The following is a 15,638-nucleotide window of genomic DNA, read 5'->3' as shown; positions in this document are numbered from 1 at the left end:
GGATCACCTGTGAAATCTACAGGTACTCTTAGTTGTCTCAATTTAGGAATAAGTATATTCGGATACAGCAGTATTCCTTCCTAAAAAAAGAGAATTATATATTAAAGAACACGTAAACGTGGTAAGCAAGAAGTTTCTTGTTTTCTGCCTAGCTCTTCTTGATATCACATACTGGGTTCTGCTACAGCCATTTAAAGGGACTTATCAGACTCTTTAGGTAAATAAGACTAATAATAACCTAGTCACCTAATCCAAATGTGTCTGATCTGCTGGTTTACACAAAACTGGAGGAAATGGAGCTACACAGTTTGAAAGGCAATGGAAAAGAAAATCTTCTGGAAAATCACCTGTGGAATTTATTTTACCTCAACATATTTTGACTAATTACCTAGATTATAAATTAATACAATGTTTAAATAATTATAATTATAATTATTTGGTTAAAAGACAAATATTATAAGAAATCTTTTTTTGGGTACTGGGGAATGAACCCAGAGGTGCTTTATCACTGAGCCACATCCCCAACCCTTTTTTATTTGGAGTCAGGGTCTCACTAAGTTACTTAGGGCCTTCCTTAGTTGCTGAAGCTGGCCTTGAAGTTGCAATACCCCTGCTTCAGCCTCCAGAGTCCCTGGGATTACAGTTATGAGCCACCAAGCCCGGGTTCTGAAAACCTTTTAAATTTGGAAGTGTCTTCCAGTGTAATAAAATTCATAAAATGCTCCGTTATTTTATACTGCTCTATATACCTACATCAACTCCAAGGTCTAGAAGGTACTTGACTACGCTGATCATTCCACTAGAAGCTGCTGCATGAAGAGGTGTATAAGACTTCTTATCTTTGCATGTAACTTCAGCTCCATGTGCCACAAGTAATTTCACTACTTCAATATGACCTGAAGAAAAAATAGAGATAAGCATATGTAAAATATTATATTCCTGAATATCTTTAAAGAAAGACAAATATGCATATTAATCATAATGCATGATAACCACTAATCAATCTTGTGATAATTTGAAAAAGCATAGAAAAAAATAGAAGATTTGAGAATTTTATAAATATCAGTAGAGGTAATTATATATGATTCACTTCATTAATTTGTCCAGTATCAATATTACAACTGATAAATCTTTCTTTTGCTTAGATCTTCTGATCCCCTCCTACCCTCAGATTGTTTTAATACATTCTTAAGTTAGTTTTAATTTTTAACCTAGTTTGTATTTCTCAGCCTTTCTGGAATCTTGTTCTTATAAATCTGGGAGTGACTTGGATTTGTTTCTTTATTATTATTATTATTTTTCTTCATTTTTGAGATAGGGTATTGCTATGTTACCAAAGCTCAAACTCAAAGGTACAAGTGATCCTCCTACCTTAAGACTCTGGAGTGCTGGGACTACAGGGGGATGCCAAAGCACCTGGAAGGCTCATTTCTCAAGAAGGTAGGTCTTCTTTTTGATACTGGTGACTGAACCCAAGGGCACAATCCCTAGTCCTTTTTTTGAGACAGGGTTTCACTGAGTTGCCTAGACTGGCCTCCTGCCTCAGCCTCTGTAGCTGATGGGATTACAGGTGTGCACCACTCACCCAGATAAAGCCCTATTTTAAAAGGGGGTTATGTATAAGGAAACCTACAATGGTAAGGGTTAGTAAAAACATAAAGAAAGGGTTTTCCATAGCCGGTTTGGAGGTGATTCATTTCAAAGAAAAAAGGGAAGAAAAGTTCTAGAGTAAAACAAAATTTTATTACTCCACCTGGGTGGATACAGCCAAAAAAATCAATTTGTAGAAGGATATGCTAAGGAGACCAGAATTAATTTAATTTCCACAGGGTTCTCTACCCTTTCAGTCCAGGTATAGAGGATTGAACCCAGGAGTACCCTACTCCAGAGATATGCCCAAGGCCTTTTTTATTTTGAGTAAGGGCCTTGCTAATTTGCAGAGGTTGACCTCGAACTTGTGATCCTCATATCTCAGCTACCCAAGTTGCTGGGATCAGAGGTGTGTACCACCATATTTGGTTCCAGGGCTATTTTTGAGGGGCATCCATGAGACATGTATGGTATACAGATTTCCATAGAAAATAACTTAAAAAAAAATTTTAGTTGTAGATGCACACAATACCTTTATTTTATTTAGTTATTTATTTTTATGTGGTGCTGAAGATCAAACCCAGTGCTTCGCATGTGCTAGGCAAGTGCTATACCACTGAGCCACAAGCCAAGCATTAATTAACATCTTAAAAAATTATATCCATGTAAATTTGAAAATGTAATCATTAAGGTGTAGGAACTAAGAACATTCTCTACATTTAAATTTTGTTCAGAAATGGGCAAGAAAAGTAAAAAGGCTATATTAGAATTTGTTTTCAGGGAAAGGAGAAAAAAAAACATTTCACACTCATTCAAATTATGCACTCATTAAGAAGAAAAAATATAAGAAGTTGTTATTCAAGAAAAGTAATATTTATTCAGTATCTTCAATGTCAAAGTCATCATAGTAAGGGAATTTGAGGCAGAACATGGCTGGGTAAGGCTAAAAGTACTGAAAGCAATGAAAAGATCAATGGGTAAAGGGACCTTTGAGGAAGGATGATGACAGAAACAAGCACAAGTTGAGAGAGAAATGGTGATTCATTTGGGGTCAGGGATGGGGCTAAAGAACACTAATAGAGAATTCAGTAATGCATAAGCACAAGAGGTGGAGCCTAATGGAAAATTAAGAGCACCTTAACCAGTGGATTAAAGGGACTAAAAAGAAAACCTGTGAAAGATAAATCACAAGACTACATGTAATCCCTAATGTCTACTCTAATTTTTTTGAGGGATGGAACTGAGTTATAACCTCAGCCATTTTTTGAGACAGGATCTCAAAAGTTGCTTACAGCCTGCATAATTTGCTGAGATTGGTCTCAAGCTGGCGATTCTCCTCCCTCATCTTACGTAGTTGCTGAGATTATAGGCATGCACCACCACACCAGGCTTTTTACACTAACGTCAAAGGATTCTCTGGATATAATCTAGAGGTGACAATGGATTATACTTAAGGCGTGTCTTTAAAACAGATGACCCATCAACAGTTTCCTATGTTCACTGTTTAGCTCTTTAATCCAGTATGCCTAGAATAGTTTTAGAAGCCATGTGTCATCTTGTTCAGTGCTTGCAATGAAAAGAGTTATGAATCTGAATGTTTATTGTAAAAAGTTAAATGGCCAGTGCTATGGTTTGAATGTGTCCCAGCACATGAACTTAATGCCTATTGCAACAATGTTAAGATGTAATTACACCATGAAGCACTCCTCATTAATAGATTAATGCTATTCTTGTGGGAATGGGTTTGTTATAAAGGTTGAATTTAGCTTCCCTCTTCTCTCTAATCAATGTGATGCCTTGTGCCACGTTATAATGCTGCATGGCCTACACCAGATGCCTATGTCTTGATCTTGGGTTTCCAGCCTCCAGAACTGTGAGGAAATAAATTTTTGTTCATTACAAATTCCCCAGTCTCAGGTACTTATTATAGTAGCACAAAATGGACCAAGACATGTAGTGATTTCCAAGAAACACTGAATACCCTTTTCAACCGTAATAGAAAGGTCTAATATAGATAGTATATCAGTGACAATGGGGGTGGGGGCCTAAAAAAAGAATTATAACCTTTGGTAGGAAGAAAGGAAGTCCTGAGCTTCATGGCTGCAAAGGGAGGGACTTCGTCTGCTGGGCACAGTGGCACACACTTGTAATTCCAGCTATTTGGGAGGCTGAGGCAGAAGGATCACAACTTTGAGGACAGCCTGGATAACTTAGAGGGTCCCTGTCTCAAAAAATAAAGGGCTGGGGATGTAGTTCAGTGGTGGAGTACTTGCCTAGTATGCATGAGGCCCTAGGTACAATACACAGTACTGCAAAAATAAAACAAAAACCAAATGTCTATATACATGACTTTCTCCAAGAGGTAAACCCTAGTCTTACAAGACTTCCAGGATTCATAGCAGGTTATATTACCTCCATGATTAGAGATCTATTTCTATCTGCATGGTCTTAATCCTCACAGCAGAGTAGAAATGCTGTTTTTATGCATTTCAAAATATTTTAAGATAGGCTGAATTGCTTCCTTAGTTCTCCAAGTTATCTCAAGAATCAGTTTTTTTTCTTTTTCTTTTTATGAATTCATTTTTATTGTAAACAAATGGAATAAACCTTGTTTCTCTGTTTGTACATGAAGTAGAGGCATATCATTTGTATAATCATACATCTACATAGGGTAATGATGTTTGATTCATTCTGTTATCTTTTCCTCCCCCCCGCCATCCCTCTTTTCCCTCTGTACAGTCCCTCCTTCCTCCATTCTTGCTCCCCTCCCACCCCCAATTATGTGTCATCATTGGCTTATCAGCGAGATCATTCATCCTTTGGTTTTTTGAGATTGGCTTATCTCACTTAGCATGATATTCTCCAATTTCATCCTGCAAATGCCAAAATTTTATTATTCTTGAATCAATCAGTTTTTGTTAGTGCTCTTATCACACTGCTACATAAGGTACTGGGTGGTCTATCCCTGGCCCATTTTCCTCATGAGGTCTGGTTTTATTTATTTTTATTCGTTCTAATTATACAAGACAGTAGAATGCATTGACACATCATATATAAATGGAGTATAACTTCTTATTCTTCTGGTTGTACATGATGTAGAGTTACACAAGTTGTTTAGTCATACATGCACGCAGGGTAATAATGTTCAATTTATTCTACTGTCATTCCAATCATTCAATCTAGTTTTAGAGGGTAATCATAAATCAAAAATGAAGATGCACATGAAACCCAGAGCTTGGACCAATATAAGATTTCTTAATACATCTTCATATCATATTTTAATATTAGAATGAAAACACAACAAAAACTGGTTTATCATAAACACCAATCCTAAATTACACATCTGAGGCCCATAATTGAGATATTCCTCCCTTTAAAGATAAACAATTTCAAACAGCTCTTAGATATACTGGATCTAGTGGGCTCCTGTTGTAGCAAAACTTCCCTATTACCAGAATGGTTCCACCTAAGCAGCAAAATAAGATATGGTATACCTTTTAATTGTACTAGAAATGTTACAAAAATGGCAAGAAATGAAATGTACTACTTTCCTAAATATATAATGTGAAAAAGTTAAATTCAAAAAGTACATACCCATATATGCTGCCCAATGGATAGCACGCCTATCTTTCTTGTCAAAAGCATTAATATTGGCACCTCTGGACAAGAGTAGCTTGACCATCTGGAATAAAAGTAAACAGAGTTTCAAAGAAATTCAGAAGTAGAATTATTCATAAATAGTCCTCGTGATGACTACTCATCTTAATTTCTCTGGCACTGTATTTCTGGTCGAAAAGGAGCTAGACTAAATACTCAAGGCCATTTAACGTAATAGTCTTAAAATATGAAAAACAGGTTCCCTGTGGGTGTTATTGAAGTCAGGCAGTATCTCTCTAGAAAGCCTTTCTGTCCTGTTATGAACAACTAAGAATAAATCTGGAAGATCTAAAGTTGGATTATTTAACAAGAAGTTTTATTCCTATTCATAGCCCAAATGTTATTAAAATGCAAAGTGAATTCTCTTCCCAGAAATGTCTTATATTTAATTTAGGTACAAATTTAATATCTACAAAATGATTAAACTTGAAGGTTACTACATAGTCTACTTATCTCACAAAGTACCAAGAATAATAATTATACCTAATCATATTTCAATAGTTTCTTTGTTGAAGGGAATTCCAGATTTCAATTAGAACACATTTTGTGACCTTAACTACAATGAAGGCAAGGATTCATGTTGCAAAATCAGAGAAGTACAATGGAAAGAACACTACAGTCAATAGCTCTCAGCTAAGGAATCTTGGGAATGACATTCTACCACTTTCAATTTTTGTGTCTGCAAAAATGAAGGACTAGGAGCTGGACACGGTAGCACATGCCAGTAGTCCCAGCTATTCAGGTAGCTGAGACAGAAGGATCACTTAAGCCCAGAAGTTGGTAACCAGCCTGGGTAACATAGCAAGATCCCATTTAAAAAAACAAAACAAAACAAAACAAAAAAAACCTGGAAAAGTTGGTCTCAAAGGTTCTTCTAACAGTTTGGTTCTTCCCTGTCCCCCATGCATATATATAAACCTCACCCTTTGGAGGACAACTATTGTAAATGATGTTTGCTGGAAGATAACTAAATAAAATTTTCTTAAATTGATTACTTTTGATGATTTGTCATTGAAGAATTTTCTTGACCAAATAAATGCTGATACTAATTTATAAGAAAGCACATTTCAAAACTCGTTGCTACTATCCTTCTGAGAAAACAAAGAAATTGCTATTTTCCCAGATTCATATTTTCCCACAATAATAAAACATACTTTTCCTGTTATGTTAGCTGGCAGGCTGTCACTCCAGGTTGACTATAAAATGTAAGTGCACAAGCAGCACATACTAAATAAATTTCTAAATTTGAGAATGTTTTATCATGGAAAACAAAGTTTGAAGGTTTGCTATGGGCAAAATTTAACAAATATGAGCAAGATACTTTTATTTGCTTTTAGGGTGGACTTATAAAGGGCTAATGAAGGAAAATTCAGTTAGGAATAGTGGTGCTTGTCTGTAATCTCAGCTAATCAGGAGACTGAGGCAGGAGAATTCCAAGTTTTAGGTCAGGGCAACTTCATGAAATTGTCTCAAAATGAAAGTTAAAAAAAGGCAGGGATGGGGCTTAGGGATATAATGTTCCTGGATTCAATTCCCAGTACTGTGGAGGGGGAAAAATGCCACCTACCTCACCATGTCCACTGAAAGCTGCATGATGTAATGCAGTTCTTCCTGCTCGATCAGATACATTTACATTACTCAGAAGAGGTACCAAAGCTTCAGCACACTTTACAGCTTTATTAGCAGCAGCAATGTGTAAAGGGGTTTGCCAATTTTTGTCTCGAGCATTAACATCTGCAGAATGCTTCAAAAGTACTTGAACTGCTTCCTAAAATATATGAAGATAAGTTATAAAAGACGAATTAGTTAACAGTTTTAGAAATTCTTTACATATATGTATATGCATGAAGGAAATAAAATTTCCTGAGGAAATAAAAAAAATTCTGCTAGAAAATAATGTTAAGTTGGAATCTACTAAAGGAAAAAAATATTCTGAATTTATAGCTGAGACATTCCCTTTACCTATCCCTCCATTAAAGGCATAACAATCTCTATCAAAATGTATGAAATGAGTCAGGTGTGGTAGTACACACCTGTAATCACAGCTACTTAGAAGACTAAGGCAAGAGGACCTCAAGTTTGAGGCCAGCATGGGCAACTTAGCAAGACCCTGCCTCAAAATAAAATAAAATAGGACCTGGGATGTAGCTCAATGGTAGAATATCTGCCTACCATGTGCAAAGCCCTGGCTACAATCCTCAGAACCACATTCACACACACACACAAAAGTACAAAATGAAATACTGACAAGTGTTCTTCAAAAACATTCATTTTTAAATATTGTGTTTCTGTTAATAAGACACAATTTATAAACTGAACAATATTAAGGAGATTTATTACATTTCCAATGAAAACAAAAATTTGAAGCATAATATTTCTGAAAGTATTACACATGCTATATTTTAAACAATGAAAAATCACAAGGTCTAGTTCATTAAATTATTTTTCTCTAAGAAGTACATACCTCATACCACCACATTTATAAATTGGACTCATGGCAGGATTCCAAGGAATTCACTATGCTATCAACATTAAGTAATATAATCAGAAATAAACTTAGCAAAAATTTTTCCTTACAGTGTTAATCTTATCTTTGGTAGATGAATCGAAACTATGTATGAAAAAAAATACCAGATCCAAAATAGAATCTTAGTTCCGTTATTTACAAAGTGTATTATTCATGTCTTACAAAACTGACTCTTGGTGTTTTTAATCTATAAAAGTAGGGTGAGGGTAGTGTGGTGGTATTGTAAATCTTCTCAAGTTTGTTTCAAGGCACAATAAACTAATGCACATCAAGTGTTAAAGTACAAATTGCTATAATATATGAAGTATCAAGGAAGACAAAACAAAATACTATTGTCCAGAAATCACTCATAGCTTTTTAAGCCTCTGAAGTAAAAAGTAATCAAAACTGCCTGAAATATAGCAAACAGCACAAGTACTTAATAGGGTTGGCAAAAAAAACTGAAGAGATGCCCAGTAATTTATGGGCATCCTAACTGCTAAAGAAGTAAATTAGCTAATAAAAAAATCGGGGTGGTATGACTCCACAATTCCACTCCAGTTATTTACCCAATTAAAAAAGCAAAAAACAAAAACAAAAACACAACAACCGCAAAACCCAGATCCCTCTAAGAATGCTCATAGCAAGCCAAGTATGGTTATGGTGGTATATGCCTACAACCCCAGCAACTAGGGAGGATGAAGTAGGAGGATCCCAAGTTTGAGCCTAGTCTTGGCAACTTAGTGAGATCCTACCTAAAACCAAAACCAAAACCAAAAAATAAACAAACAAGAAACCCAACCAAACAAAAAATCCTCATAACAGTTTATTAAGAACCAGAAATGCAAATGTACATCAATAGAAAAAACCAAACTGAAGATATACATTTGTGCAATTCAGCAGATAAAAAGGAATGAAGCAATAATAAATGTGACATTGTTGAATCTCAAAATGTTATGTTAAAGAAATTAATACATGTATTATTCCATTTTTATGAAGTTCTATAATGGAGAAAATTATGATAAAAAAATCAAAACACTGATTGCCTCTGAGGACAAGGATTAGTGACTAAAGGGACATGAAGAAGTTTGCTGGGGGTAATGAAAATTCTTCTGTATCTTGATGGGTAATGGTTACACAGTAGTATACATTTGTCAATGCCCATGTGTATAACTTTAAAATCTGTGCGTTTTACTTTATATTTCAATTTTTTTCTTAAAAAAAGGTATATAGAAAGGGGGACATGCAAAAGAATGTTCTTGAAATTATGGAAAAAAAGGTCCAAATTTTATCAGGATTCCTATCCCCACTTCTGAGAAGGATACAGGATGACTTGGGCATAAAATTAACACTTTACTGGGGAAAAAAGTTGATAGGTACATTAGTGGATGTCTTAGAAAATAATTAAAAAATAAAATAAAGAATTTATTACTGCATAAATTGTGAGGCAAATACAGCACAGTAAATATGCTGGCCTTACTTTATTCATTCTCATTCTGGAAAATACACCATTAAAACTTCTGAAAAGTCGGGAAATATTTATGTTCTATTAGCAATAACAGTAAAATCAAAACTATTGTTTCATTGAAAAGCAAGAATAAATCCAGTTCGTGACAAGTAAGGATACCTAAGTGGCACCTAAAAAGGGTTGTAAATAAAGCAACTAAGACACATAAGACAGATCAGTGTTTATTTACTACACAGAGTAATACTCATCCAAGTAGTAATCTCAGAGAAAACTAAAGAAAATTTCTAAAGGCTGGAGACCTTTAAAAAGGTGAAATTTCAGAAATACAAATCAAAGAGGAACAATGGCATATCCTACTAAAATTCTAGATCATATTATCAGCACATGAGACAATAATGTGGGAGGATAACAGGCATAAACGGTTTCATAAACAATGAATATTACTATAACTTCAATTCCAATTTTTCAGGTATTAGAGGGTATGTATAAGAAATGCCTGCTGGTATGACTTGACGGAAGAAAGGAAGGAAGGAAGGAAGGAAGGAAGGGAAAGAAAGAGAAAGGAAGGGAGGGAGGGAAGGGAAGGGAAGGGAGGAAGGGAGGAAGGGAGAGAGGGAGGGAGGAAGGAAGGAAGGAAGGAAGGAAGGAAGGAAGGAAAAGAAAAGTAAATTTAAGTAACATTGTGAAATATAGAGTTATGACAAAAGATTTGATAATTATCCTCATTGTATTAATCAATATCTTTGGGTTGCTCTAGACTAAGATTCCACAGTAATAACTAACTTTCTCCTAGCTGGCTCTGTCTGCCCTTTTTTAAAGCAATTATTACCACTAAGTTGAAGAAGGCACTGGAAAAAGGATTAGCAGGTTTACAAACACACACAAAGTCTAGATGGATCAATAATATCCTGTGTAATTATATTATTTAAACTCAGTTACCTTGACAGAACTAAAGTAGAATTCTTGATTGGTATTGATTAGGTTAAAAAAGTTTATAGGCCCTATAGAGGATCCAGGAGTGTCATGTGTCTTCTTAAAGACACACACAAGCAAAATACTAAGAAGAAACTCTAATACTAAAAAAATTGGCTTATTCAGAAGGATATGCAGTACTTAAAAAGAGGTGAACTATATGCTGCTCTTCAAGAATGGTCGTCATGCAGGCTGGGGATATAGCTCAGTTGGTAGAGTGCTTGCCTTGCAAGCACAAGGCCCTGGGTTCTAATTCCCAGTATCGTAAAAAAAAAAAAAGAATGGTTGTCACAAATTAGAGTGACAGAGATTTAGGCAGCCAGTAAGGAGGTGGTGTTGGGAAACCAGATCACTGAGAGTAGGTTTTGTAGCTTTTTTTCCTTTCTTTTTCGGTTTTGTAGTTTTAGAGGGACGGGATGCCTTTATTTTATTTGTTTATTTTTATGTGGTGCTAAGGATTGAACCTAGTGCCTTACACACGCTACGCAAGCGCTCTGCCACTGAGCTACAACCCCAGCCCTGTAGCAGTTTTTTTAATTATGAGATTTTCTTTTTAAACAGAAATGTTCATGTTTATAAGGTATACTCTCATGTAACGAGCACATTTCTATACCTGTTTCCCATAATCCTGCAAGAGTACCAATCCTACATATTTCAGTCCATAGTTTTTAGTCAGAAAAGCAGACTTAAGAAACTTACCAGGACCACTGATTTCTAATCTACAGTTTGCCCTCAAGTTCAGGTGAGTACACAGTTTTAAGCAATCAGAAGTAAAGTTTTTGGGTGAAACCTGCTGCTTTCCTCAAACATTAATTGTTTTTTAAGAATTTTTGGTCTGTTTTACAACCATTGCAAAAATAGAAAGTGTACTTTCTGGTGATTTAATATGGCAAACTCCATTAATTTTAATAGCTATATTCACAAGAGTCATACTGAAAAATGGGTAGACATGACTGACATTAATAGGTTTCACTAACAGTAATGTTTATCTTGACTGCTAAAGAAGCATCCTTATATGGGGCTAACCCTGAAATTAGTAAACTTTTCACAGAATTTCAAATTAAAAGTTATTTTGGTTAATATGTCTTAGTTTTCATAATAGTCCCAGATCTGTTTTATCATCTGTTATGGTTTAGATATGAAGTATCCCCTAAAAGCTCATATCAGACAATGCGAGTGTTTTCAGAGGCAAAACAATTAGACCATGACAGGCATAACCTAATCAGTGGATTAATCCACTGATATGGATTACCTGGGCAGTAATACAGGCAGGAAGGGCATGGCTGGAGGAAGGAGGTCACTTGGGTGTGTCTTTGGGTTTTATATTTTATCCTTGGTGAGCAGAACTCTTCCTCTGTTTCCTGGTTCCCATGTCCTGAGCTGTTTTCCTCTGCCACTCCCTTCTGCCAAGATGCTGTGCCTCATCTCAAGCCCACAGCTGTAGAGCTGGCCAATCATGGACTGAACCTCTGAAATGGTGAGCCAAAATAAACTTTTCCTCCTCTAAATTTTGGTCACAGTGAGGAATAGCTAACTAGAACAACATCACACAAAAAGTTGAGGAGATATTTGAAGCTACTTTCTCCAAATCTAAGTTACATAAGTTCATCAGTCAGAGCATATCAAGGTGTCATATTGGAATCAGATTGTGTCCTTAATAGTAGGACCAACTCTTCCCTCCCTTCTTCTCCTTATTATGAGGCTTCAGTCAACACCTACATGACTCTGTCACAAGACAAGGTTTGTAATCTGCCCTGGTCACTATCTATCTCTACTTCTCTTTGTGCCAGGTTCTTGTACTGGGTTCAAGATATGGTTACAAGGAAGAATACAAGGAAGAATAAAGAAGCAGGAGCTCTCCCAGTTTTTCCCAAGGTACTAGACAGAGCTGCCTTTCCTTTTCTAGAACTACCTGGTCCCATGATAGAAGCAAGAGCAGTTGCTACATTAAAGAGTTCCTTTCTTATCTCTCTCAATTTGAATAACTGAAGAAACACTGGATTAATATCAATTTACACAATCACATATTTTTACATTTTAATCTATTTTAAAAATCTGAAACAAGCCCTGATAGCAAACTCGGTAAAAGAGGTGCTTTGGACACAATGCATTTTAGAAAAGCACAATATACTTTATAAAGCAGTAAAATAACAGACTAAAGGTCCAGGCTTTTGCCTCATCACTACCAGCTTAGCAGTTTCTAGTTGCCACTAAATGTCTATTCATATAAAGATGTTAAAAAGGCCAGAAAATATGAAAGTTACAAAAATACTTTGCAAGCAATAAACATTCTCTTAAAATGTCAATTATCTTGAAGAATATATAATATATAGGATTACAAAGAAGGTTTTTTTAGAGTTACGTATTTCATACTGGTAAAATGGGCAATCAAGTAGTATTGAAACTAACTTCAGTGTTTTAAGAGTTCAAGTGATCATTACACACTGAAAAGATCATGTCTTGATTACAATCAACAGAATCTTTCAACAGGTTATTGTGAACCAGAAGAAAAAAGGTCTGAGGAAGATTAATAGTTAAAGATTAATATAGTTCAGTGAAGAATACTTGTAGTGGGGACAGAAGTAAAGAGGCTATTTCAGATTCTCAAGAGGTCTTACACACAATAGGAAACATGCAACAATTAATTTGGTTTGTATAAATTCTCAAGTAAAATAACCACTCTAGACACTTTGGTAGTTTTTTTCCTTCTTTTAAAAACATTATTTGAATATGAACTCAGGCAGGCCTACCTGATGACTTTTATATATAGTATATTTACTAAGAGAAATTTCATACCTCACTACAAGATGCAACTGCTCTGTGTAAAGGTGTCAACCATTTGCTGTCTTTGGCATTAACTCTAGCTCCTGCAACAAGAAGGAAAAAAAAAATTGAAATATTTTACATAAAATATTTAAAATAAATCTCTTGAAATAAGAGTTATATATGATCCAAATTGGAACAATTGAAAAGCTACTCTTTTCACACTTTCTAATAAATTACCCTTAAATTATAAAACAAAATCAACTTTTAAAAAACTTACACAATTATCCAATAAGGCAATAGCTTTTTATTTAACATAAAATAAACATTTGTATGTAAGCTAGATAAGCCACCTTTAAACAGAGCATATTCAAGAAAAATCAGACCCCACTTAGGAATATGAGTTAAAACTGAAATACTCAAATAAATGAATATAATATTACTTAAAGATAGATTATTCCAACCTGTCATTACATTTCTTGCTAATGAAAGTATGTCATAAAGTAATAAAATAATACCAATATAGTTCTAGAACTAAAAATGTCTGGACTATAAGGTTATTGAATAAAATAGATGCAATGGTTACGGACTTAGAAAAAACTTAAAAGAGGAACTAATCCACATGTCTTTCTGGGTTACACCTTAACAAAGGTTTAAACAGGGAATTAAAAAAAAAAAAATCAACTGTGTATAATTGTTTAGAAATCATTAAGTCAATGGACAAAAATTACCCTTAACAGAATACAAACACATTTTTTTAAGACAAAAATGTAACTACATAATTGTTACCAAAAGTTGGTCCTTGTCCCTGATGCCAATTAAATAATGAGGACACAGTTTTTAGAAGTATGGGAGATTCCTGTCCCAGAGGGTTTTAAAAGAAGTGATTCATTCTAGGTGTTCCCCAGCTGGAGAAGAGGGAGGGTTCTAGGTGTGCTCTGATGGGGGATTGAAATTCACATACTAACTTGGGAGACAGTCATTTCCTATACCTTTGGGTGCCATCTCCTTCCTGTGGTGGGTGTGTGCGCAAAGACAGATAACTCTAGGCCTAGGATGGGAAAAAGGTAATCCTGTGGCTTCCCTGCTTCAGGTTGGGGGAAGAAGAGGAAGAAAAGAAAACACGAACATTTTAAAACAAGCCTCAGTTGCAGAGTAGCAAGGGCTATATTCAAAGCATGAGGTGGACCACTGTCACATCATGAGGGGGGGAAAAAGTCTACTTTTTACATGATATCCATTCATTTGTACCCAAGTCCCAGTCAAACAGAAGTGGTACACAGGATCACTCTATAAGTAGATAAGAAACAGCTCTGGCTCTTGGAATTGGCAGAGAGATCCTGTCCTATAAATAATTCTATTTATATCCCAAATCCTAACTATAGCCTTACTTCCTGGATGATGAAATACAGGTACAATGAATACCCCAACATCAGTCGATTATGGCAGAACCAAGTCTAGATTTACAACCTTTAGTGCTTACATTACATCTATGTTTTCAGTACGAGTCTGGAGGATAATCAAGTGCAGTGACTTCTATGTTAAAGCTCCAGTAATTATTAGCTATGGATCCCTAATTATAATAGCGATTCGGAAGCTGCTTTTGCTAAAAGCACTGAGTCTTCATTTGGGTCTGCAGATGTTCAATGGGTAACTAAAAGCAGGATAAAGCCTGATATCTCTGACTTCATTTTGTATCTGTCTTCAGATTCCTGCTCAGCTCTGCACATAGGCATGCTAGTCATTTAAGTATTGTTATCTAAAAACTGGTAATGCAAGTTTTATTAGCCGTAATTTTATCTAACCTGTCCTATCTTCCTTCAAGACACCAAGATAAGGGTAACTAAGGTATTTTCAAGATTTGCAGGGACAGTCACCTACCAACTTTTACAACATCCTGTTCCAGACCACCCAGGTAGGACCTAGAAGCCTGTAGTCATTGCCCTACACACCTTCCAAGAAAACAGCACAGCCTTGCTCGCAGATCACCCTTTGTTGAGAATGCCCCCCTGCCCCAAAGGAGCAATTATCTCATCAGAACTGAATTACCCACTTCCAAGATCATAGGTCTGATAAACACCCTGAATAGCAAACAAAGATTGCCCCTCAAGTGATAAGGACTTTTGTAGATTCCCAGAACCAGACCTAATATAATGATCAATCAGACTACAATTTGAACAATAATGCTTCATTATGCATACCTTTTACTCTTCCCCCAATTATTCTTCTATTTAAACCTAAAATCCATGTCAGTACCCCCAAAGACAGGGTTGACATGCTTGATCTCATTCTGCCTTTCCTATCAATAGAGTTCCTATCTTCTTTTCACCATTACTTTTACCACTTTGTTTTTGGGGCAAGTAGTTGGGCCTGATCTGTTGGAATCTGAAGAGTAAGGCCTTTAGCCTAGGACACGGTAAGAACTAGTTCATCTAAAAAGTAGATTTTTATAGTACCCTGCTACAAAGATAAACATGTAATAAACAAAGCTAGAACACACAGTATAAATATGTTAGAAGTATCCTTAAAAGCCTCGAAGATGAGAGAAAATAAAATGGAGGTTTAGGAAATATCCACAAATGCAGCAGTTAAAATTCTGAAAGTAGTGAATTTTCAGTAGGTAGTCACAGTGAAGACTCAAAGAATCAAAAGCTGAGGAGTGAGTTTTCAAGAATGCTCAGA

The 15,638-nt window shown here is 35.5% G+C and overlaps 1 protein-coding gene across 6 annotated transcripts in view; it reads right to left on the bottom strand.

The window, feature by feature from the left end:
- Positions 1-15,638, bottom strand: part of Ankrd28 (ankyrin repeat domain 28) — a 198,753-nt gene that overhangs the window by 64,755 nt on the left and 118,360 nt on the right. For 3 of the 6 annotated variants that reach the window (XM_047531881.1, XM_047531880.1, XM_047531879.1), the window contains 5 exons: positions 12,990-13,060; positions 6,815-7,015; positions 5,185-5,272; positions 754-896; positions 8-80 (listed from right to left, as the gene is read on the bottom strand). In XM_047531881.1, the coding sequence (XP_047387837.1) occupies positions 8-80; positions 754-896; positions 5,185-5,272; positions 6,815-7,015; positions 12,990-13,060 (576 nt within the window). The remainder of the gene's footprint in view (positions 1-7; positions 81-753; positions 897-5,184; positions 5,273-6,814; positions 7,016-12,989; positions 13,061-15,638) is intronic. The other 3 variants (XM_047531884.1, XM_047531882.1, XM_047531883.1) reach the window with 1 other exon arrangement.

The sequence above is a fragment of the Sciurus carolinensis genome, chromosome 17 (assembly GCF_902686445.1).
Source record: "Sciurus carolinensis chromosome 17, mSciCar1.2, whole genome shotgun sequence".
NCBI lineage: Eukaryota > Metazoa > Chordata > Mammalia > Rodentia > Sciuridae > Sciurus > Sciurus carolinensis.
This window is presented reverse-complemented; position numbering and strand designations above follow the sequence as displayed.